Source organism: Salmo trutta, chromosome 39, assembly GCF_901001165.1.
Source record: "Salmo trutta chromosome 39, fSalTru1.1, whole genome shotgun sequence".
In the NCBI taxonomy this organism is placed as follows: domain Eukaryota; kingdom Metazoa; phylum Chordata; class Actinopteri; order Salmoniformes; family Salmonidae; genus Salmo; species Salmo trutta.
In genome coordinates this window covers 11472965-11497109 of record NC_042995.1, presented here as the reverse complement: position 1 = coordinate 11497109, position 24145 = coordinate 11472965, and the positions used below count along the sequence as shown (strand labels likewise).

General features: G+C 40.1%; 1 protein-coding gene across 6 annotated transcripts in view; it reads right to left on the bottom strand.

Annotated features, from left to right (window-relative positions):
- Positions 1-24145, bottom strand: part of LOC115179494 (gastrula zinc finger protein XlCGF17.1) — a 47470-nt gene that overhangs the window by 6970 nt on the left and 16355 nt on the right. For 4 of the 6 annotated variants that reach the window (XM_029741051.1, XM_029741052.1, XM_029741050.1 and 1 more), the window contains one exon: positions 5939-6187. In XM_029741051.1, the coding sequence (XP_029596911.1) occupies positions 5939-6187 (249 nt within the window). Of the gene's footprint in view, positions 1-5938; positions 6188-10997; positions 11329-20060; positions 22464-24145 lie in introns of those variants that run through there. The other 2 variants (XM_029741053.1, XM_029741055.1) reach the window with 2 other exon arrangements.

The window sequence follows — 24145 nt, the reverse complement described above, 5'->3', positions numbered from 1 at the left end:
TGCAGTTTTCTTTTGATTTTTTTCCGATGTACTTCACTCTAAAAACCATGTAAATTTCAATATTTGTAGGAGCTCATTTTTCAGCTGCTGCTGCTCAAATTGGAATTCCGTTGTATTACAACTTGATACGTTGTATCACTATCATTAGTGGTGAAATAAATAAATACACTACCATAAGTGGTGAAATAAATAAATAAATACACTACCATTAGTGGTGAAATAAATAAATAAATAAATACACTACCATTAGTGGTGAAATAAATAAATAAATACACTACCATTAGTGGTGAAATAAATAAATAAATACACTACCATTAGTGGTGAAATAAATAAATACACTACCATAAGTGGTGAAATAAATAAATAAATACACTACCATTAGTGGTGAAATAAATAAATACACTACCATAAGTGGTGAAATAAATAAATAAATACCCTACCATTAGTGGTGAAATAAATACACTACCATTAGTGGTGAAATAAATAAATAAATACACTACCATTAGTGGTGAAATAAATACACTACCATTAGTGGTGAAATAAATAAATACACTACCATTAGTGGTGAAATAAATAAATAAATACACTACAATTAGTGGTGAAATAAATAAATAAATACACTACCATTAGTGGTGAAATAAATGAATCAATTCTCAAGTTTGGGGTCACTTACAAATGTCCTTGTTCTTGAAAGAAAAGCAAATTTTTTGTCCATTCAAATAATGTCAAATTGATCAGAAATACAGTGTAGACATTGTTAATGTTGTAAATTACTATTGGAGCTGGAAATGGCTGAAGATCTCGTACAACGCTGTGTACTACTCCCTTCACAGAACAGCGCAAACTGGCTCTAACCAGAATAGTGTCTAGAAGGCCAGCATCCCGGAGTCGCCTCTTCATAGTTGACGTTGAGACTGTTGTTTTGCGTGTACTATTTAACTTCTTTGGGGTAGGGGGCAGTATTTTCACGTCCGGATGTAAAGCGTGCCCAGAGTAAACTGCCTGCTACTCAGACCCAGAAGCTAGGATATACATATTATTAGTAGATTTGGATAGAAATCACTCTGAAGTTTCTAAAACTGTTTGAATGATGTCTGTGAGTATAACAGAACACATATGGCAGGCGAAAACCTGAGAAAAATCCAACCAGGAAGTGGGAAATCTGAGGTTTGTAGTTTTTCAAGTGATTGCCTATCCAATATACAGTGTCTGTGGGGTCATATTGCACTTCCTAAGATGTCAACAGTCTTTAGAACGTTGTTTCAGGCTTCTACTGTGAAAGGGGAGAGAATGAGAGCTGTTTCAACCAGGTGTCTGGGAAAATGCCATGAGCTCAGTCTCGCGCGCAGCCGTGAGCGCAAGCCACGTTCCCTTTCCTTTCTGAAGACAAAGGAGTTTTATTGAAGATTTATTATAAAAACATCCTAAAGATTGATTCTATACATCGTTTGACATGTTTCTACAAACTATAATAAAACTTTTTTGACTTTTCATCTGGACTTAGTGCGCGCGCCTTTTGCATTTGGAATAGTGAACCTAACGCGCGAACAAAATGGAGGTATTTGGACATAAAGATGAACTTTATTCGAACAAAACAAACATTTATTGTGGAACTGGGATCCCTGGGAGTGCATTCCGATGAAGATCATCAAAGGTAAGTGAATATTTATAACACTATTTCTGACTTTTGTTGACTCCACAACATGGCGGGTATCTGTATGGCTTGTTTTGGTGGCTGAGCGCTGTACTCAGATTATCGCATGGTGTGCTTTCACCGTAAATCTTTTTTGAAATCTGACACAGCGGTTGCATTAAGGAGAAGTGTATCTATAATGCTATGCATAACTTGTATCTTTTATCAATGTTTATGATGTGTATTTCTGTAAATTGATGTGGCTCTCTGCAAAATCACCGGATGTTTTTTAGAGGCAAAACATTACTGAACATAAAGCGCCAATGTAAACTGAGATTTTTGGATATAAATATGAACTTTATCGAACAAAACCTACATGTATTGTGTAACATGAAGTCCTATGAGTGCCATCTGATGAAGATCATCAAAGGTTAGTGATTCATTTTCTCTCTATTTCTGCTTTTTGTGACTCTTCTCTTTGGCTGGAAAATGGCTGCATGTTTTTTAGTGACTAGGCGCTGTCCTAACATAATCGCATGGTGTGCTTTCGCCGTAAAACCTTTTTGAAATCGGAGACTGTGGTTGGATTAACAAGATGTTTATCTTTAAAATCGTGCATCATACTTGTATGTTTGAGACATTTTAATAATGAGATTTCTGTTGTTTTGAATTTGGCATCCTGCAATTTCACTAGCTGTTGTCGAGTGGGACGTTAGCGTCCCACATACCCAAGAGAGGGTAATGAAGCTGCCAGTTGAGGACTTGTGAGATGTCTGTTTCTCAAACTAGACACTCCTCTTGCCCAGTTGTTCATCATGGATCTCTCTATACTTTGCTACGTTCATCTTTCCCTTGATCCTAACTAGTCACCCAGTCCCTGCCGCTGAAAAACATCCCCACAGCATGCTGCTGCCACCACCATGCTTCACCGTAGGGATGGTGCCAGGTTTGCTCCAGACATGACGCTTGGCATTCAGGCCAAAGAGTTCAATCTTGGTTTCATCAGACCAGAGAATCTTGTTTCTCATGGTCAGAGTCCTTTAGGTGCCTTTTGGCAAACTCCAAGCGGACTGTCATGTGCCTTTTACTGAGGGGTGGCTTCCGTCTAGGAACTCTACCATAAAGGCCTGATTAGTGGAGTGCTGCAGAGATGGTTGTCCTTCTGGAAGATTCTCTCATCTCCATAGAGGAACTCTGGAGCTCTGTCAGAGTGACCATCGGGTTCTTAGCCACCTCCCCAAACAAGGCGCTTCTCCCCCGATTGCTCAGTTTGGCCGGGTGGCCAGCTCTAGGATGAGTCTTGGTGGTTCCAAACTTCTTCCATTGAAGAATGATGGAGGCCTCTGTGTTCTTGGGGACCTTTAATGCTGCAGAAATGTTTTGGTACCGGTCCCCAGATCAATGGCCGACACAATCCTGTCTCGGAGCTCTACGAACAAATCCTTCGACCTCATGGCTTGGTTTTTGCTCTGACATGCACTGTCAACTGTGGGACCTTATATAAACAGGTGTGTGCCTGTCCAAATCATGTACAATCAATTGAATTTACCACAGGTGGACTCCAATCAAGTTGTAGAAACATCTCAAGGATCATCTCATAGCAAAGGGTCTGAAAACTTAAAAAAAACGTAAATAAGCAATTATATATTTTTTTTACATTTGCAAGAATGTCTAAAAACTTGTTTTCGCTTTGTCATTATGGGGTAGTGTGTGTAGATTGACGAAGAAAAACATGTCATCAATTTTAGAATAAGGCTGTAACGTACCAAAATGGGAAAAATGGGAAGGGGTCTGACAGTGCCCTCGGAAAGTATTCAGACCCCTTGACTTTTTCCACATTTTGTTATTATTTTGTCAGCCTTATTCTAAAATAAAATAAAAATATCCTCAACAATCTACACACAATACCCCATAATGACAAATCTAAAACAGGTTTAGAAATGTTTGCAAATTTATAAAAAATAAAAAAACTCAAACATTTTTTGAGTCTCAAAATTGAGACTCAAAATTGAGTTCAGATGCATCCTGTTTCCATTGACCATCCTTGAGATGTTTCTACAACTTGATATATAAAACATATTAAATATACACTACTGTTCAAAAGTTTGGGGTCACTTAGAAATGTCCTTGTTTTGAAAGTAAAGCACATTTTTTTGTCCATTAAAATAACATCAAATTGATCAGAAATACAGTGTAGACATTGTTATTTTTGTAAATGACTATTGTAGCTGGAAACGGCAGATTTTTTTATGGAATATCTACATAGGTGTACAGAGGCCCATTATCAGCAACCATCACTCCTGTGATCCAATGGCATGTTGTGTTACCTAATCCAAGTTTGTCATTAGAAAACCCTTTTGCAATTATGTTAGCACAGGTTTAAACTGTGGTGCTGATTAAAGAAGCAATAAAACTGGCCTTTGCAACTCTGCCTAGAAGGCCAGCATCCCGGAGTCGCCTCTTCACTGTTGACGTTGAGACTGGTGTTAAGTGACCCCAAACTTTTGAATTGAGCTCAGGTGCATCCTGTTTCCATTGATCATCCTTGAGATGTTTCTACAACTTGATATATAAAATATAAAATATCTATGTATCAGATATAAATCATCAGGATGTGGTAGTCTACTGGTTATGTTCAACACTTCTCCAATCGTTGTTGAGATCTGATATTCTGTGCAGCGCAAAACGAGACGTAGGCCTATATCATATTTCTCAAATCCTTTTCAGGCTAAATTCCAGCCGAACATGGAGAGAACAGTAATGCCTAACTACACTGAAAAAAATATATAAATGCAACATGTAAAGTGTTGGTCCCATGTTTCATGAGCTGAAAAAAAACTATTCAAACACAAAAAGCTTATTTCTCTCAAATTGTGTGCACAAATATGTTTACATCACTGTTAGTGAGCATTTCCCCTTTACCAAGATAATCCATCCACCTGACAGGTGTGACATATCAAGAAGCTGATTAAACGGCATAATCATTACACAGTTGCACCTTGTGATGGGGGGCAATAAAAGGACACTTTAAAATGTACAGTTTTGTCACACAGATGTCTCAAGTTTTGAGGGAGCGTGCAATTGGCATGCTGACTGCAGGAATGTCGACCAAAGCTGTTGCCAGAGAATTGAATGTTAATTCCTCTACCATAAGCTGCCACCAACATCATATTACAGTATTTGGCTGTACGTCCAACCGGCCTCACAATCGTAGACTACGTGTAACAATGTCAGCCCAGGACCTGAGGTGGGTCTGGCTGCCAAGTGGGTGGGCCTATGCCTTCCAAGGCCCACCCATGGCTGCATCCCTGCCCAGTCATGTGAAATCTACAGGTTAGGGCCTAATTCATTTCAATTGACTGATGTCCTTATTATATAAAGGTTAATAATAATTGTTAGGCTCTCCATGAGCATTAGCTGCTACTTCACTCAAACCCGTTTTAAAAAGTCTCCCTGTGTGACATTCCTTGAGACCAACCAGAAATGTTTCCTTGGCCAAATATTCCCAGATTTTCATAAAAACAGCCAAACATGTTCTCTCGTTTCTGCGTCACCAAATGTTGCGCGAGGCAAAAGAGTAGGCTAGGTGAGCATCAATCGCTAGTTCGGTGCAGCAGACTGCAGGAGTGTAGTGCTGCAGGAGCGATGAGCCGCCACAATGGTGTTTGTTTAGTAAAGTTAGATCAATGTCTTGGACGATCACCTAATGATTAATTAGTAGTCCACATAACCAAATATTATAGCATAACATTACTGTTACAACAAAAACAACACCTAATTTCTTACGAGATTTTAGGATGGTTTGCTGAATCGTCCCAAACTCAACAGCGCACGCCATTAGGCAGAATGTGCTTTGATTAAAACAAAATACAGGAAGTCTATATAATTTAATACCATCTGCTCTAATTTGCTCACCAAACAGTAATTTAAGAAGACTTAAATGCATATTCACATGAAATTGATTGAGATCAAACGATTGGCCTGCAGACGCAGCTTGGTCATTTCACTGGTAAAATGTTAAGAATTATAATTCAATATTGACAGTGATGATGTCATGGCCTATTTTGAAATGAGGTTTGCCTAACTTGGTGATTGAGGGTATTAAACATTTTCAACGTTCTTGACACAATGTGTGGGCATAGGCAGGCGTTACAAGTTAAAAAAAATGTTGCTTCGCTGTGAAGTCTTGAGTTGTTCAGGGATGTGTGATGTCAGAATTACAGAATTCAACCTAGCAATAGATTGGGTCATAACTTATGGAGGTCTAATTTATGAAGATAACTTATAGTTAGAACCTGCTGTTACCATGATTAACAGTTGTCCTAATCTTCTCCTCCTCTTCTTCATCTTTAATGTTGACATTCAGCTCCAGTGTTTGACTGCAGTCTTCCAGCTTCACTGATGTCATCTCTGGATCCTGCAGTGCAAACTGGGCTCCACTGTCACAATCAGAATCCAGTGACTGTAGGTTTGGACTCCGTGTGGAAGGAGAGAGGCAGGCTGGGTTTGTCCTCACTGTTGATGTTACCGGCCTCAGACTTAATTCTAGTCGGCCTGTAGTAATAAAGACAAACGGACACAAAAGTTATTTACTTGACAGTGCTGGTACTTTATTTTGTAAAAATATTCCATTTTTTCTTGTTCAATTATCTCATTTCAGTAGATCAGGTAGCTAATTCTTGACAAAACTTTCATTCGCATTAGACACAAAGTAAAAAATTTAAATTTCACAACATAAGTGCACTTAATCTATAGTAGATTTCCTAAAATCACATAAATGCATAAATAACTCAAAAACCATTTAGTACAAGGTTGCAGTATGTTGTAGGCAGTACTATGTAAAAAATGTATGAAAAACCTTGTCTTCACTGTATTATTTCACTCACAAAAAACGATTGTATTTCCCATTCACATCATAGTAAGAATGATCAGGGGTCGTACAGTGGCAAGTCAAATTCAAGGACTTTTTCAGGCACTAATATTTATTTACTTTAAGCCCCGTGTGAAAACCCTGAACTATAGATAAATATAGAAACAACTGAATGTGTCTGAATATTAGTACACATGTAAAGAACTGATAATCATTACATTCAGCTTCAAAACTGTAGTGCAACTGAAATGTTCTCTCTCTGATGAGGCACTACCTGCACTGAAGTCCGTTGATGCAGACCTCCTATGGTATCATGGTGGTCCTCAAACAAACGTCTAAGGTTCATGTCTGTCTAATTCAGTACTAACAAAATAAACCAAGAAATCCCTATTAACCTCTACCACACCCTCCCCTTCCCCCAAAAACCCTCCCACACCCCTAATAAACTTTATCAATAGATCCCTTTCTGTGTTTGCAAACATTGGGGTTTATATCATGCTGAGACAATCCACCCTTAGGTTATCCAGCTTATCAAAAACCATGCCGACAGTAACATCTGTTACCACCAACAACTCTGCTGAAGTTTACAAGATAACTTTAAACCTGTTATTTCTGCTTTACACAATCCAAGATGTTGATAACCTTACCAATGAAAGCTATGAAGTACATTTTATTCAATATTAAAGTATCCTTTGTCACAGCGCATTTATGGACACAAGATTTCTGAACAGGCCTCGAAACCATGTCAGGACTAGTAGGAAGACCAGTTCTGACAGTAGGTCCTCTTACTACAGGACCAACCATGGAAGCTCCATCAGTCTGACAGTAGGTCCTCTTACTACAGGACCAACCATGGAAGCTCCATCAGTCTGACAGTAGGTTCTCTTACTACAGGACCAACCATGGAAGCTCCATCAGTCTGACAGTAGGTCCTCTTACTACAGGACCAACCATGGAAGCTCCATCAGTCTGACAGTAGGTTCTCTTACTACAGGACCAACCATGGAAGCTCCATCAGTCTGACAGTAGGTCCTCTTACTACAGGACCAACCATGGAAGCTCCATCAGTATGACAGTAGGTCCTCTTACTACAGGACCAACCATGGAAGCTCCATCAGTCTGACAGAAGGTCCTCTTACTACAGGACCAACCATGGAAGCTCCATCAGTCTGACAGTAGGTTCTCTTACTACAGGACCAACCATGGAAGCTCCATCAGTCTGACAGTAGGTTCTCTTACTACAGGACCAGCCATGGAAGCTCCATCAATCTGACAGTAGGTCCTCTTACTACGGCACCAACCATGGAAGCTCCATCAGTCTGACAGTAGGTCCTCTTACTACAGGACCAACCATGGAAGATCCATCAGTATGACAGTAGGTCCTTTTACTACAGGACCAACCATGGAAGCTCCATCAGTCTGACAGTAGGTCCTCTTACTACAGGACCAACCATGGAAGCTCCATCAGTCTGACAGTAGGTCCTCTTACTACAGGACCAACCATGGAAGCTCCATCAGTATGAAAGTAGGTCCTCTTACTACAGGACCAACCATGGAAGCTCCATCAGTCTGACAGTAGGTCCTCTTACTACGGGACCAACCATGGAAGCTCCATCAGTCTGACAGTAGGTCCTCTTACTACGGGACCAACCATGGAAGCTCCATCAGTCTGACAGAAGGTCCTCTTACTACGGGACCAACCATGGAAGCTCCATCACTCTGACAGTAGGTCCTCTTACTACGGCACCAACCATGGAAGCGCCATCAGTATGACAGTAGGTCCTCTTACTACGGGACCAACCATGGAAGCTCCATCAGTCTGACTGTAGGTCCTCTTACTACAGGACCAACCATTGAAGCTCCATCAGTCTGACAGTAGGTCCTCTTACTACAGGACCAACCATGGAAGCTCCATCAGTATGACAGTAGGTCCTCTCTTACTACAGGACCAACCATGGAAGCTCCATCAGTCTGACAGTAGGTCCTCTTACTACAGGCCCAACCATGGAAGCTCCATCAGTCTGACAGTAGGTCCTCTTACTACAGGACCAACCATGGAAGCTCCATCAGTATGACAGTAGGTCCTCTTACTACAGGACCAACCATGGAAGCTCCATCAGTCTGACAGTAGGTCCTCTTACTACAGGACCAACCATGGAAGATCCATCAGTCTGACAGTAGGTCCTCTTACTACAGGACCAACCATGGAAGCTCCATCAGTATGACAGTAGGTCCTCTTACTACGGGACCAACCATGGAAGCTCCATCAGTCTGACAGTAGGTCCTCTTACTACGGGACCAACCATGGAAGCTCCATCAGTCTGACAGTAGGTCCTCTTACTACGGGACCAACCATGGAAGCTCCATCAGTCTGACAGAAGGTCCTCTTACTACGGTACCAACCATGGAAGCTCCATCACTCTGACAGTAGGTCCTCTTACTACGGGACCAACCATGGAAGCGCCATCAGTATGACAGTAGGTCCTCTTACTACGGGACCAACCATGGAAGCTCCATCAGTCTGACTGTAGGTCCTCTTACTACAGGACCAACCATGGAAGCTCCATCAGTCTGACAGTAGGTCCTCTTACTACAGGACCAACCATGGAAGCTCCATCAGTATGACAGTAGGTCCTCTTACTACAGGACCAACCATGGAAGCTCCATCAGTCTGACAGTAGGTCCTCTTACTACGGGACCAACCATGGAAGCTCCATCAGTCTGACAGTAGGTCCTCTTACTACGGGACCAACCATGGAAGCTCCATCAGTCTGACAGAAGGTCCTCTTACTACGGGACCAACCATGGAAGCTCCATCAGTCTGACAGTAGGTCCTCTTACTACGGGACCAACCATGGAAGCGCCATCAGTATGACAGTAGGTCCTCTTACTACGGGACCAACCATGGAAGCTCCATCAGTCTGACAGAAGGTCCTCTTAGTACAGGACCAACCATAGAAGCTCCATCAGTATGACAGTAGGTCCTCTTACTACAGGACCAACCATGGAAGCTCCATCAGTCTGACAGTAGGTCCTCTTACTACAGGACCAACCATGGAAGCTCCATCAAAACATTCCAACAACTCAACAGCACTGATAAGCTTTCACTTCTTTAACCCTGTTTCCTACTGATCAACCTTTAGGCGTCAACCACTCTGTCTCCCTTCACATGTTCTTTAACAAGATCATACATGGACATTGATACTGGGACCTCAGAGATTACTCCCTTCAAATTTAACATGGCTTCTGAGCTTCATCCTATTAAGTTTTTCTATTTGAAGAATCTTCCCTTGTTGAACCTGACTAGCACAAGATATAACAATCTACCATTTGACATTTTTTATTTCACCTTGATTTAACCAGGTAGGCTAGTTCAGAACAAGTTCTCATTTAAACAGATGCGGCCCAGTTTACCTTCACCTCTCTTTTTATGGCCTTGGTGAATCAGATAGGGTGTAAATGAGGCCCTGTGGTCTCCTCAAACACCATCCCAACTTTCCACTGTGACACATTATTACTCTAGCTCCCTACCTTGGACCTCTTTAGAGTTTCTATACTACATGAGCCACTGCTTCCAGTATCATTATCTCTGTTCTTCCTATGTCTTTCACCTACAGACCATTCACATTCTAGGCCCTCATCCTCCCGCTCCATATCATCAGAACTGTCCCCCACATTGATCGCATTCCAGCACAGCTGTTGCTTCTCAAACTCTCTCTCCATTTCCATTGTTTCAGGGGTGTCAAACTCATTCCATTGAGGGCCGAGTCTCCACTGGTTAAATTTTTTCCATTCAATTAAAACCTAGACAATCAGATGAGGGGTGTTCCTTTCTAATTAGTGACCTTAATTCATTAATCAAGTACAAAGGTGGAGAGAAAACCCGCAGACACTTGGTCCTCCATGGAATGAGTTTGACACGTGCTCTGATTTATCCGCATTAATCGACGCCATTCCATGCAGTTGGCCTCTCTCTCCAAATGGTGAAGGATAACTTCAGTTAGCTTCCCTCTACTTTGACACTCCATCAAACAGCCTCATGTGGCCATTTCACCACGAGCAAACTCCTAGAAAGACGACCGAAACCGTTGAAACCGCCATTTGACTAGCCTCCTCCGAACCATCCTGATCTCGCGAGCTTACATTAAAGAAACAGTGTATGTAAACTCGCGAGATCAGGATCGTTCGAACGAGGCTATTTACCAGCTCATAAACATTTTACACAAAACCAAGAACATGTAAAAACGAACTAAAATAAGTGGAATATTTATCAAATGACTTTATGTTCAGACAATTCTGTTAAGACAAACCCAAAGTCTAGCTATGTGACTTGTAAAATCGTTTTTAATCACGTTTTTCACTCACTCGGGTTGACCCCAAAACAACACATACAATTAAAACCTTTACCAAACGTGATAATACCTTGACGAATTTGTTACCTAGCATATTATATATTATTTCGACATTAGAAAGTTTAAACGTGCTATTACATACCTACAATAATACATTTGAAACGGACACAACCCCTATCGACATAACAGCATAGTTCTGTCGTTTTCTACCCGGAACTTCCTGTTCCCCACAACGACAATACAACAGCGTCATCTTCTTCTCTGGTATACTGACATTTACACAAATATAACCTGTCTGCCGCCACCTACTGTACGGTTAGTAAACTGTAGAATCAAATACATGTCCATTGTGGATAAAGGGAGGGGGGACAACGACATCAAAACAAAATACAAACATAGATAAATAACATCCCACTACTTCAGTCACAGTCCTATTCAAATCACATCCCTACACAGTCACATGGGCCTCGTAGGGAGGAACATCTTCAGTCACAGTCCTATTCAAATCACACCACTACACAGTCTCATGGGCCTCGTAGGGAGGAACATCTTCAGTCACAGTCCTATTCAAATCACATCCCTACACAGTCTCATGGCCTCGTAGGGAGGAACATCTTCAGTCACAGTCCTGATCAAATCACATCCCTACACAGTCTCATGGGCCTCGTAGGGAGGAACATCTTCAGTCACAGTCCTATTCAAATCACATCCCTACACAGTCTCATGGGCCTCGTAGGGAGGAACATCTTCAGTCACAGTCCTATTCAAATCACATCCATACACAGTCTCATGGGCCTCGTAGGGAGGAACATCTTCAGTCACAGTCCTATTCAAATCACATCCCTACACAGTCTCATGGGCCTCGTAGGGAGGAACATCTTCATCTTCTTTGGCGGGGGAGTAGAGTTGATTCAAGCGTTCTGACCTCAAGCATCCAAGCTAACTGGTTAACATTGGCTAGCTTGCTAGCTACTTCCAGTACAAATGAGAGAACTCTGACCATTTTACTCGCCTTAGCAGAGCTGGTTAGGCTGTGTTTATGTTATCCAGACCATTGGTGACTTTAACTGTGCTACAGGCAACAATTTAATTACATGTTTTTTGCCGACGTTTACTGACACCGGCCGTATTCAATGATGTTGAACGTTAGTTTTTCATGAATTATTCTGCCCTCTGGCAGCCTCAGACCAGAGTGCTCTAAAATCAGAGAATATAGTCAGAGCAAATTTAGGAACGCACCCTGAGTGTTGGTGTGAGCCCTTGACTATCCGTACATTTAAACTACAATAAAATAGTGCTGTCTGGTTTGCTTAATATAATGAAGTTGAAATGGTTTGTACTTTTACTTTTGATACTTAAGTATATTTTAGCAATTACATTTACGTTTGATACTTATGTATATGTTAAACAAAATACTTTTAGACTTTTACTCAAGTAGTATTTTAATGGGTGGCTTTCACTTTTACCTTGATAGGAAAGGACTCAAGTATCTTTACTTTTACTCAAATATGACAATTGGGTACTTTTTCCACCACTGCCTGCAATGCTTCCAATGTTAATTCCTGAACTCCCAAAAACCTTTCAGCCGCACATACAATTAATCTTTACAATCGGTATCGTTCAACTGGTAAATGACATTATGAATCTCAACCGGCTGCGGGACATCCACTGCCATAGCTTCCTCAGCACCAATCGCTCTTTCAACTATTTCCCGCGCCTCCCAGTAGGAGAACTGCTGTACAGTTTCTTGATGTGGATGTTCCCTGATATAATAAAAACTGACACATGCCATTGGTCAGTTCCGGTGTTATGAAACTGATGGAGACTATTTGTTAAAAAAAATATTTATTTTAACTAGGCACATAGCATACATAACAGGTTAGGATTATTCAAGTGGCAGGTTAGGATAATTAAAGTGGCAGGTTAGGACAATTAACCTGGCAGGTTAGGATCATTAAAATGGCAGGTTAGGATAATTAAAGTGGCAGGTTAGGATAATTAAAGTGGCAGGTTAGGATAATTAAAGTGGCAGGTTAGGATCATTAAAATGGCAGGTTAGGATCATGAAAGTGGCAGGTTAGGATAATTAAAGTGGCAGGTTAGGATAATTAAAGTGGCAGGTTAGGATAATTAAAGTGGCAGGTTAGGATCATTAACGTGGCAGGTTAGGATCATTAAAGTGGCAGGTTAGGATAATTTACGTGGCAGGTTAGGATCATTAAAGTGGCAGGTTAGGATAATTAAAGTGGCAGGTAAGGATCATTAAAGTGGCAGGTTAGGATAAATAAAGTGGCAGGTTAGGATCATTAAAGTGGCAGGTTAGGATAATTAAAGTGGCAGGTTAGGATCATTAAAGTGGCAGGTTAGGATAATTAAAGTGGCAGGTTAGGATAATTAAAGTGGCAGGTTAGGATAATTAAAGTGGCAGGTTAGGATCATTAAAGTGGCAGGTTAGTATCATGAAAGTGGCAGGTTAGGATAATTAAAGTGGCAGGTTAGGATCATGAAAGTGGCAGGTTAGGATAATTAAAGTGGCAGGTTAGGATAATTAAAGTGGCAGGTTAGGATAATTAAAGTGGCAGGTTAGGATCATGAAAGTGGCAGGTTAGGATCATGAAAGTGGCAGGTTAGGATAATTAAAGTGGCAGGTTAGGTGAATTAGCGTGGCCTGTTAGGTGACTGAGGTTAAGGTTAGGAAAAGGGTGAGGGTTAGGGGTTTGTTTACCATGTAGGTTTGGATAACTAACGTGGCAGGTTATGATAATAAACGTGGCGTTTAGGAGACTGAGATTAAGGTTTGGTTAAGGGTTAGGCTTAGCTACAACACTAGCGGTTCTGGGGGGGGCCCTGTGACAAGAATTTTGGACCCCCTTGTGGCCCCCCTAAATGTGGAGTATGAAATAATTTTTACATAAGTAATTTTTGCTATCCCCAACGCTAAACAAACGGCCACGGACTAATGGGGAGCATCAATTAGTGTAAACTTGCTATCATGAAACACCCGATATCAGAGAACGCCCCTAATTGCGGTCTGCAATTACACCCTTCTCGGATCAAGGGGCCAGGCTTCCAGTCTATAAGCATGTTTTCCACTGTACTGAGGGCATTTTCGGTACTGCAGTTCAGCTGAAGCACGACCCAATTCCCATTGACGGCCCCATAGCGAAGTCACATAAAAAAAAACGTGATTTTTTTTTATCATCAAGTTTGTAAACAAAACATCTATTGAATTATTCAAGTAATTGCCTTAGAGTCAGATTTTTTCCCCATCATTCACAGCCAAAGTTAACCATTTTAGATTCATGCTGTGAGGTGGGTGAGCTTGGTGAGCTTATGCCACATGCAGATGCTGAAGGGAAAACACACCTCTTGACCTGCATGCGCATAATGTAGGTCAAAGAGCAGCCTCGTCTCATAGACTAGATGTAACATAGTAAATATAAATCTGGGACTCTCAAAATAGTATTATGTTACGTTTTTATGGTTACATAAGACAGATGGTTACTTAATAAATGGAATTTGGTGGTGCTGTACTGTAACAGCGAGCTGAGCCAGTTGAGAGTATTGACACCAGAGATATATTGTTGGTGACTGTGTGCTCCTTCATTAGTTTAGTGTTTTTTATTCATTTACCTGAGAGGCATGAGGCATGTGTGGCGTTGCACTGTTAAAATCATCCCAGTGTGGAGATGAAACACCTATGTGTTGCAAAGCCACATGCTCTGTCCTCTCTGTTCTACCTAGGTGTTTTAATGTGGATAATATAGAGATAATACTAATACAGAGATAACCACTGATCTACCTAGGTGTTTTAATGTGGATAATACAGAGATAATACTAATACAGAGATAACCACTGATCTACCTAGGTGTTTTAATGTGGGTAATACTAATACAGAGATAACCACTGATCTACCTAGGTGTTTTAATGTGGGTAATACAGAGATAATACTAATACAGAGATAACCACTGATCTACCTAGGTGTTTTAATGTGGGTAATACAGAGATAATACTAATAGAGATAACCACTGATCTACCTAGGTGTTTTAATGTTGGTAATACAGAGATAATACTAATACAGAGATAACCACTGATCTACCTAGGTGTTTTAATGTGGGTAATACAGAGATAATACTAATACAGAGATAACCACTGATCTACCTAGGTGTTTTAATGTAGGTAATACAGAGATAATACTAATACAGTGATAACCACTGTTCTACCTAGGTGTTTTAATGTGGGTAATACAGAGATAATACTAATACAGAGATAACCACTGATCCAACGAGGTGCTTTAATGTCGGTAATACAGAGATAATACTAATACAGAGATAACCACTGATCTACCTAGGTGTTTTAATGTTGGTAATACAGAGATAATACTAATACAGAGATAACCACTGATCTACCTAGGTGTTTTAATGTGGGTAATACAGAGATAATACTAATACAGAGATAACCACTGATCTACCTAGGTGTTTTAATGTGGGTAATACAGAGATAATACTAATACAGAGATAACCACTGATCTACCTAGGTGTTTTAATGTAGGTAAAACAGAGATAATACTAATACAGAGATAACCACTGATCTACCTAGGTTTTTTAAACGTGGGTAAAACAGAGATAATACTAATACAGAGATAACCACTGCTCTACCTAGGTGTTTTAATGTGGGTAATACAGAGATAATACTAATACAGAGATAACCACTGATCTACCTAGGTGTTTTAATGTGGGTAAAACAGAGATAATACTAATACAGAGATAACCACTGCTCTACCTAGGTGTTTTAATGTGGGTAATACAGAGATAATACTAATACAGAGATAACCACTGCTCTACCTAGGTGTTTTAATGTTGGTAATACTAATACAGAGATAACCATTGGACATGCATTTTCCATTATGCCATTGTGTTTATCACTTCAGAACCTTACATCTGTAGTTTGAAGCATATACAGGGCATTATATAAGACCCCTTGACTTTTTCCACATTTTGTTACGTTGCAGCCTTATTTGAAAATGCCTTTTTACCCTCGTCAATATAAACACAATACCCCATAATGTTAAACCGAAAACAGGTTTTTAGAAATCTTAGCAAATTTATAGAAATGAATACCTTATTTGGTAAGTATTCAGACCCTTTGCTCTGAGACTTGAAATTGAGCTCAAGTACATCCTGTTTCCATTGATCATCCTTGAGATGTTTCTACAACTTGACTGGAGTCCACATGTGGTGAATTCAAATGATTGGAAAAGCACACACCTGTCTATATAAGGTCCCACAGTTGACAGTGCATGTCAGAGCAAAAATCAAGCAATGAGGTCGAAGAAATTGTCAGTCGAGCTTCGAGACAGGTTTGTGGTGAGGCACAGATCTGGAGAAGAGTACCAAAACATTTCTCAAATCTCTGTTGGCTGGGCTCCCCGCTTGTGCCGTCAAACTCCTGCCCCACGTTGGGCGCAAACCTTTTAAGGGCTCCTGAGTGGCGCAGCGGTCGAAGGCACTGCCTCTCAGTGCAAGAGGCATCACTACAGTCCCTGGTTTGAATCCAGGCTAAATCACATCCGACCGTGATTGGGAGTGCCATAGGGAAGCGCACAATTGGCCCTGCATCGTCCGGGTTTTGCCGGGGTAGGTCGTCATTGTAAATAAGAATTTGTTCTTAACTGACTTGACTAGTTAAATAAAGAATACATAAAAAAAGTGGGATGCATGCCAGCAAAGCCACTACACAATACATTACTAAACAATACATTCATTGCACTATAACGGTGAGAAAGGGTTCCCACAAACTGTTACATAAAGCTGACCGAAAAGCATAGTCCAAACAACTTACCACTGCTACACCTGGCTATCAGCGGAGCCTTGTCTGGCAACGAAACAGTTCATTCAGCCACATTTACTGTCTTTTAAAAAAACATGGCTGACTAACTTAAACAAATGTGGTTTCTACTGACAATTGAGATGTACAAACAATGGCATAAGGAGACGACAGGCAGATAAGAGGCAATACGTAATTTCGATTAAGACAATAATGAGCGAGCTAGGATGGACGTAGTCAATATAACTATTTGTTCAGCACTTTTGAAATGCACAGCGACAAAATTCAGAACATGGGCCGTTCTTAGCGTTCTCCCTGTACGCCAAGTCAGAACCGTAGGATAACTAAAGGGGCATATAAGCAGACAATGAAAGCTCTTACAATATTCAATGATTACATTTCTCGAAATAGACCAAATTATTAGGGTGAGGCACATGGGCTACTAACATCTTCCTACACAACATACACTTAGTATTACTTTCTTAACTACAGTATACTTATCTCCCTAGCATATTACATCATTTATGCAGCAGCATAATATATATTTGGACTCACCTTGTTGTGCTGTGCTCACTTGAACAGGAAGGGGGCGCGGCAGTCCTTCGTGGGCATATTTTGTCATCAAACTTTGTCATCAAAGTCTGGCATTCTCAGGATTAATGGTGCTTTCAAGACAACTGGGAACTCAGGAAAAAAATGATGACATCAGTGATCTTCAGGTCGTAGCTGTAGAAAGAGGATTGAGTTCCCAATTTACAATTCTGAGTTGGATGAAAGTTCAAACTGTATTTTCTCAGTCGTTACTTGTTTTTCCCCCCCCGAGTTCCCAGTTGTCTTGAACTCACTCAAGTCAGATTTTGCAGTACCGAGTTAAATTGTTTTGAGCGCGGCACAAATCAAGCTCTATTGGCAGCATGGCCCATGTTGAATGTTTACCATTTTAAACTAGGAAAAGAGCCACTTCATCTTAGACTTGGGACCACACAGCCACTCCACTGAATAGCAGGCTAATGATCGCTTTGCAATGCTTGCAGTTAGCCACTGACTCCTTCCAAACCACACATTGTTGAATTTGAAATTTCCAACTTGTTGTGTAATGTTTATGTCCAATGGCCAATGAGCACCGATACATTTTATCTATAATTTCTCTTCATATGATAAAGAATAAAAAGGATTTGCCAGTAGATTGTCAACTTGATTCATGATGATGGCGGCTAGCTCAGATTTTGAAAGTATGATGTTGACATGATCAGTCCAATCAAAGTGACTGTAGATATCACATGATTTGATGTTATTTTATCTGTGGACAATGACCTTGAGCCTTCTTGGATGGGCACTTCGAATGTAATTATTTGGCAGCACCCAAGGGGCTTGAATTTTCAAGTTCTACCCTTAGACTTGGCAGTGAAGTATTGTCCCCATGAATGACAGAACACTGAGCCAATCACGGCGCAACGCTCCGTATTTTCTGCTGGCTTGCCCCACCTCCACAAAAAGTACTGAACTAGGCTGAAACGCCTGCATTTTGGAGCTGCCTTACTCAAGAAAACCAAAAAAGAGACCACGTATGTATGCAGCTTTATTAATTAATAACTCAATTGTATATGTTTTTTTTACATTGTTTGCAAACAGATCATTTTTTTCTCTCACTTTTTCATTGCTAAAACTGTGGTGCTCAAAACAGGTGGTCCACCTGCCCTGAATGATGGTTCACCACTGAACTTATCTAGAACACTGCAGTCCGTCTGGGTGTTTAACCTTCCCAAGTTCCCCCATATCACCCTGCTCCTCCGTACATTCCACTGGCTTCCAGTCGAAGCTCACATCCAGTACAAGACAACGGTGTTTACTTACAGTGCAGCAAGAGGAACTGCCCCATCTCTACCTTCAGGCTATGCTCAAACCCTATATCCCAACCCGAGCACTCAGTTCTGCCACCTCTGGTCTCATGGCCGTCCCACTGCTACAGGAGGTCAAGCTCCCTCTCAGCCCAGTCAAAGCACTTCTCTGTCCTGGTACCCCAATGGTGTCACCAGCTTCGATCTGCCCGAAAAGGTCTGAAACCCTATATCTTTAAAGAGTATCCCCCCCAAAATACAAATAATAATACAAATAATAATAATACAAATAATAATAATACAAATAGAAACAATAATAATAATAATAATAATACAAATAATAATACAAACAACAATAATACAAATAATAATAGTAATAATAATAATAATACAAATAATAATAATAATAACGTGACACTTGTCCTACTAACACTGACTAATTGAGGATAAATGTATTTACTGTGATATGTGGTTGTCTCACCTGGCTATGTTAAGATGAATGTACTTAATGTGCTGGTGACATCACAGGGTCAGAGAGAACTCCTGACTGTAGTCATACAAAAACACTACAGGCACTCAGCCCATAAGAACCATTCATACTGCCAGATCTAATATGAAGTACTGAATACAACCATAAGAACCATTCATACTGTCAGATCTAATATGAAGAACTGAATACAACCCTAAGAACCATTCATACTGTCAGATCTAATATGAAGAACTGAATACAACCATAAGAACCATTCATACTGTCAGATCTAATATGAAGAACTGAATACAACCATAAGAACCATTCATACTGTCAGATCTAATATGAAGAACTGAATTCAACCATAAGAACCATTCATACTGTCAGATCTAATATGAAGTACTGAATACAACCATAAAAACCATTCATACTGTCAGATCTAATATGAAGTACTGAATACAACCATAAAAACCATTCATACTGTCAGATCTAATATGAAGAACTGAATACAACCACAAGAACCATTCATACTGTCAGATCTAATATGAAGAACTGAATACAACCATAAGAACCATTCATACTGTCAGATCTAATATGAAGAACTGAATACAACCATAAGAACCATTCATACTGTCAGATCTAATATGAAGAACTGAATACAACCATAAGAACCATTCATACTGTCAGATCTAATATGAAGAACTGAATACAACCATAAGAACCATTCATACTGTCAGATCTAATATGAAGAACTGAATACAACCATAAGAACCATTCATACTGTCAGATCTAATATGAAGAACTGAATACAACCACAAGAACCATTCATACTGTCAGATCTAATATGAAGAACTGAATACAACCATAAGAACCATTCATACTGTCAGATCTAATATGAAGAACTGAATACAACCATAAGAACCATTCATGCTGTCAGATCTAATATGAAGAACTGAATACAACCATAAGAACCATTCATACTGTCAGATCTAATATGAAGAACTGAATACAACCATAAGAACCATTCATACTGTCAGATCTAATATGAAGAATTGAATACTAAAGAGAAGAAGAGGTTGACCAGTACATATTCATGTAACTTTATTTTTCATTGGCAGATCAATAAAGTTTGCTTCAATGCAGTTATCCAAACACATTCATGATCAGTAACTAAAATAACTCATCTAGTTTTAAAGACAATTAATAAACACATGTATTACTTTCATAAGCTGTGTATCATTAAATAAAGTTGTAAAACAATCCCCCCAAACTAGTGGTGAAAAGTTATCATCACACCATCTCTATCTGATACATGTTGGGGGCGGAAGGTAGCCTAGAGGTTAGAGCGTTGGCCCAGTAACCAAAAGGTTGCTAGATCGAATCCCCGAGCTGACAAGGTAAAAATCTGTTGTTCTGTCTCTGAACAAGGCAGTTAACCCCACTGTTCCTAGGCCATCATTGTAAATAAGAATGTATTCTTAACTGACTTGCCTAGGTAAATAAAGGTAAAAAAAATGTAAGTGTCTACTAGCTCATTCCCACTGCAGAGGGACAACCTGGTCTCAGAGCAAAACGTAATATATGTTGCAAAAACATCTGTGCCATTCCATTTAGTATGTTACATTACATTGGCCTACCAATATAAGCTGAACTAAAATATAAACGTAAAGTGTTGGTTTCGTGAGCTGAAACAAAACAATCCAGAAATTTTCCATATGCACAAAAAGGGTATTTCTCTCAAATGTTGTTAGTGAGCATTTCAGCCTTTGTCAAGATAATCCATCCACCTGACAGGTGTGGCACATCAAGAAGCTGATAAAACAGCATGCTCATTACACAGGTGCACCTTGTGCTGGGGACAATAAAAGGCCACACAACAAAATGTCACAGATATCTCAAGTTTAGGGAATGTGCAAGTCTCATGATGAGGAATGTCCACCAGAGCTGTTGCCAGAGAACTCAATATTTATATCTCTACCATAAGCCACCTCTAACGTCCTTTTAGAGAATTTGGCATTACATCCAACCGGCCTCACAACTGCAGATCACATGTAACCACGGCAGCCCAGGACCTCTTCACCTGCAGGATTGTCTGAGGGGGGCTGAGTAGTATTTCTGTGTGTAATAAAGACCTTTTGTGGGGGAAAACTCATGCTGATTGGCAGGGCCTATGCCCTCCCAAGTCCCACCCATGGCTGAGCCCCTGCCCAGGATGTGAAATCCATAGATTAGGGCCTCATTTATTTAAATTGACTGATTTCCTTATACGAACTGTAAATCTTTGAAATTGTTGTATCTAGATTGTTGTTCAGTATGTTACGAATTACAATTCGTATGTTATTTTACACATTGTTAGTAATACAATATATTACAAACTTGTAATATGTATGATATGTTACGAAATCCAAGTTGTTGTTGCTAACATTAGCTAGGTTAGGGGTGAGGGGTTAAATGGTTTTAGGGGAAAGGGTAGCTAACATACTAAGTAGTTGCATGCTAAGCTAACATGCTAAGGAATAGCTAGAAAGTAGTAAGTAGTTGCAAAGTTGCTAATTAGCAAAAATGCTAAAGTCATCCTTGATGAGATTCAAACACGCAACCTTTGGCTAGAAGTTTGAGTAATACGCCCACCCTTCCACAGAGCAGGAGTAAGGCTTCTCTCCTGTGTGTATACATTGGTGTGTTACGTTGCTAAGGTGAGAGAAACTCACCCAAAAGTCAGAGCAGACATAAGCAGGCTTCTCTCATTCGTGTGTTCTCTGATGAACTTTTAGCTCAGTTGCTGTTTTGAAGCATTTTACACAGGCAGAGCAGGAGTATGGTTTCTCCCCTGTATGTATACGTTCATGTGATTTTAAGTGGGAAAGTTGAGAGAAACTAGTTCCACAGTCAGAGCAGTAATAAGGCTTCTCTCCTGTGTGTGTTCTCTGATGAACTCTTAGATGAGTTGATGTTGTGAAGCATTTTACACAGTCAGAGCAGACGTAAGGCTTCTCCCCTGTGTGTGTTCTCTGATGAACTATTAGCTCAGTTGCTGTTTTGAAGCATTTTACACAGGCAGAGCACGAGAATGGCTTCTCTCCTTTATGTATATGTTGGTGTGTTTTTAAGGTATCAAGTCGAGAGAAACTCACACCACAGTCAGAACAGGAGTAAGGCTTCTCCCCTGTATGTATACGTTCATGTGATTTTAAGTTGGAAAGCTGAGAGAAACTAGATCCACAGTCAGGGCAGAAGAAAGGCTTCTCTCCTGTGTGTGTTCTCTGATGAACTTTTAGCGCCGTTGATGTTTTGAAGCATTTTCCACAATCAGAGCAGGAGTAAGGCTTCTCTCCTGTATGTATTTTTAGGTGTATTTTTAGCTTTGATAGAAATGGGAAAATCTCTTCACAATGTGGGCAGTGATGAGACCTCTTAGCTCTGTGATCTTCCTGCTGTTGCTCTCTGGATGTAGAGAATGTCTCAACATGGTGTCCTGTGTGAACATCAGAAGAACCAGTCAGTTGGTGTGATATACATGTCAATCAAATGTATTTTATGAAGCCCTTTTTACATCAGTAGTTGTCACAAAGTGCTTAACAGAAACCCAGCCTAAAATCCCCAAAGAGCAAGTAATGCAGATGTAGAAGCACAGCGGCCACAAAAAACTCCCTAGAAAGCAGGAACCTAGGAAGAAACCTAGAGAGGAAACAGGCTCAGAGCGGTGACCAGTCCTCTTCTGGCCATACTGGGTGACAGGTAGCCTAGTTGTTAGAGCAACCGAAAGGTTGCAAGATCGAATCCCCGAGCTGACAAGGTAAACATCTGTCATTATTCTCCTGACTAAGGCAGTTAACCCACTGCTCCTAGGCCATCATTGAAAATAAGAATTTGTTCTTAACTGACTTGCCTAGTTAACCTGTTTGGGCGCATGTCCAAACGCTAGCGGGACACGTACGACAACATCCGGTGAAATTGCAGAGCCCGAAATTCAAAATACAAAAATCGTAATATTAAATATTCATAAAAATACAAGTGTCTTATATCATTTAAAACCTTGTTAATCCAACTGCGTTTTCAGATTTCAAAAAGGCTTTACAGAGAAAGCATACCATTCGATTATCTGAGGACAGCACCCCACGTCAATATACTTTTTCAACCAGCACAGGCGTTACAAAATCACAGACAGCAATTAAATAAATAACTTACCTTTGAAGATCTTCCTCTGATTGCAATCCCAAGGGTCCCAGCTACACAACGAATAGTCATTTGTTTCGATAATGTCCTTCATTATATCCCAAAAATGTCAGTTTAGTTGGCGCGCTTGATTGCGTAATTCACTCGTTCAACATACACACAAACGAATCCAAAAAGTTACCAGTAAAGTTGGTCCAAACAAGTCAAACAATGTATCTAATTAATCCTCAGGTATTGTAATACATAAATAAACAATAATATTTAAGACGGAGAATAGTGTGTTCAATAGCGAAGATAAATAACGAAGAGCGCACTCTCGTTGATGCGCGCAACATGACTACTTTTCTAAATGGGGGACACATTGGAAAACTACAAATACTACAAACTACAAAAAACAAGCCTGAAACCCTTTCTAAAGACTTGACATCTAGTGGAAGCCATTGGAACTGCAATCTGGGCCCTATCTATTTGTGTATCCCATAGGCAAGCACTGAAAAAACCTGTGACCTCAAAAAATAATTCCGGATGGATTTCCCTCAGGTTTTCGCCTGCCATATCAGTTCTGTTATACTCATAGACATTATTTTAACAGTTTTAGAAAGTTCAGAGTGTTTTCAATCCAATGCTATCAAGTATATGCATATCCTGGCTTCTGGACAGTTTACAGGCAGTTTAATTTGGGCATGTCAGTCATCCGAAATTACGGACAATAACCAGTATGCTAAGGAAGTTAAATAAAGGTTAAAAAAATTAAATACATACACTACCATTAGTGGTGAAATAAATGAATACATTCTAAAGTTTGGGGTCATTTACAAATGTCCTTGTTTTTGAAAGAAAAGCACATATTTTGTCCATTCAAATAATGTCAAATTGATCAGAAACACAGTGTAGACTTTGTTAATGACTATTGTAGCTGGAAACGGCTGAAGATCTCATACAACGCTGTGTACTACTCCCTTCACAGAACAGCGCAAACTG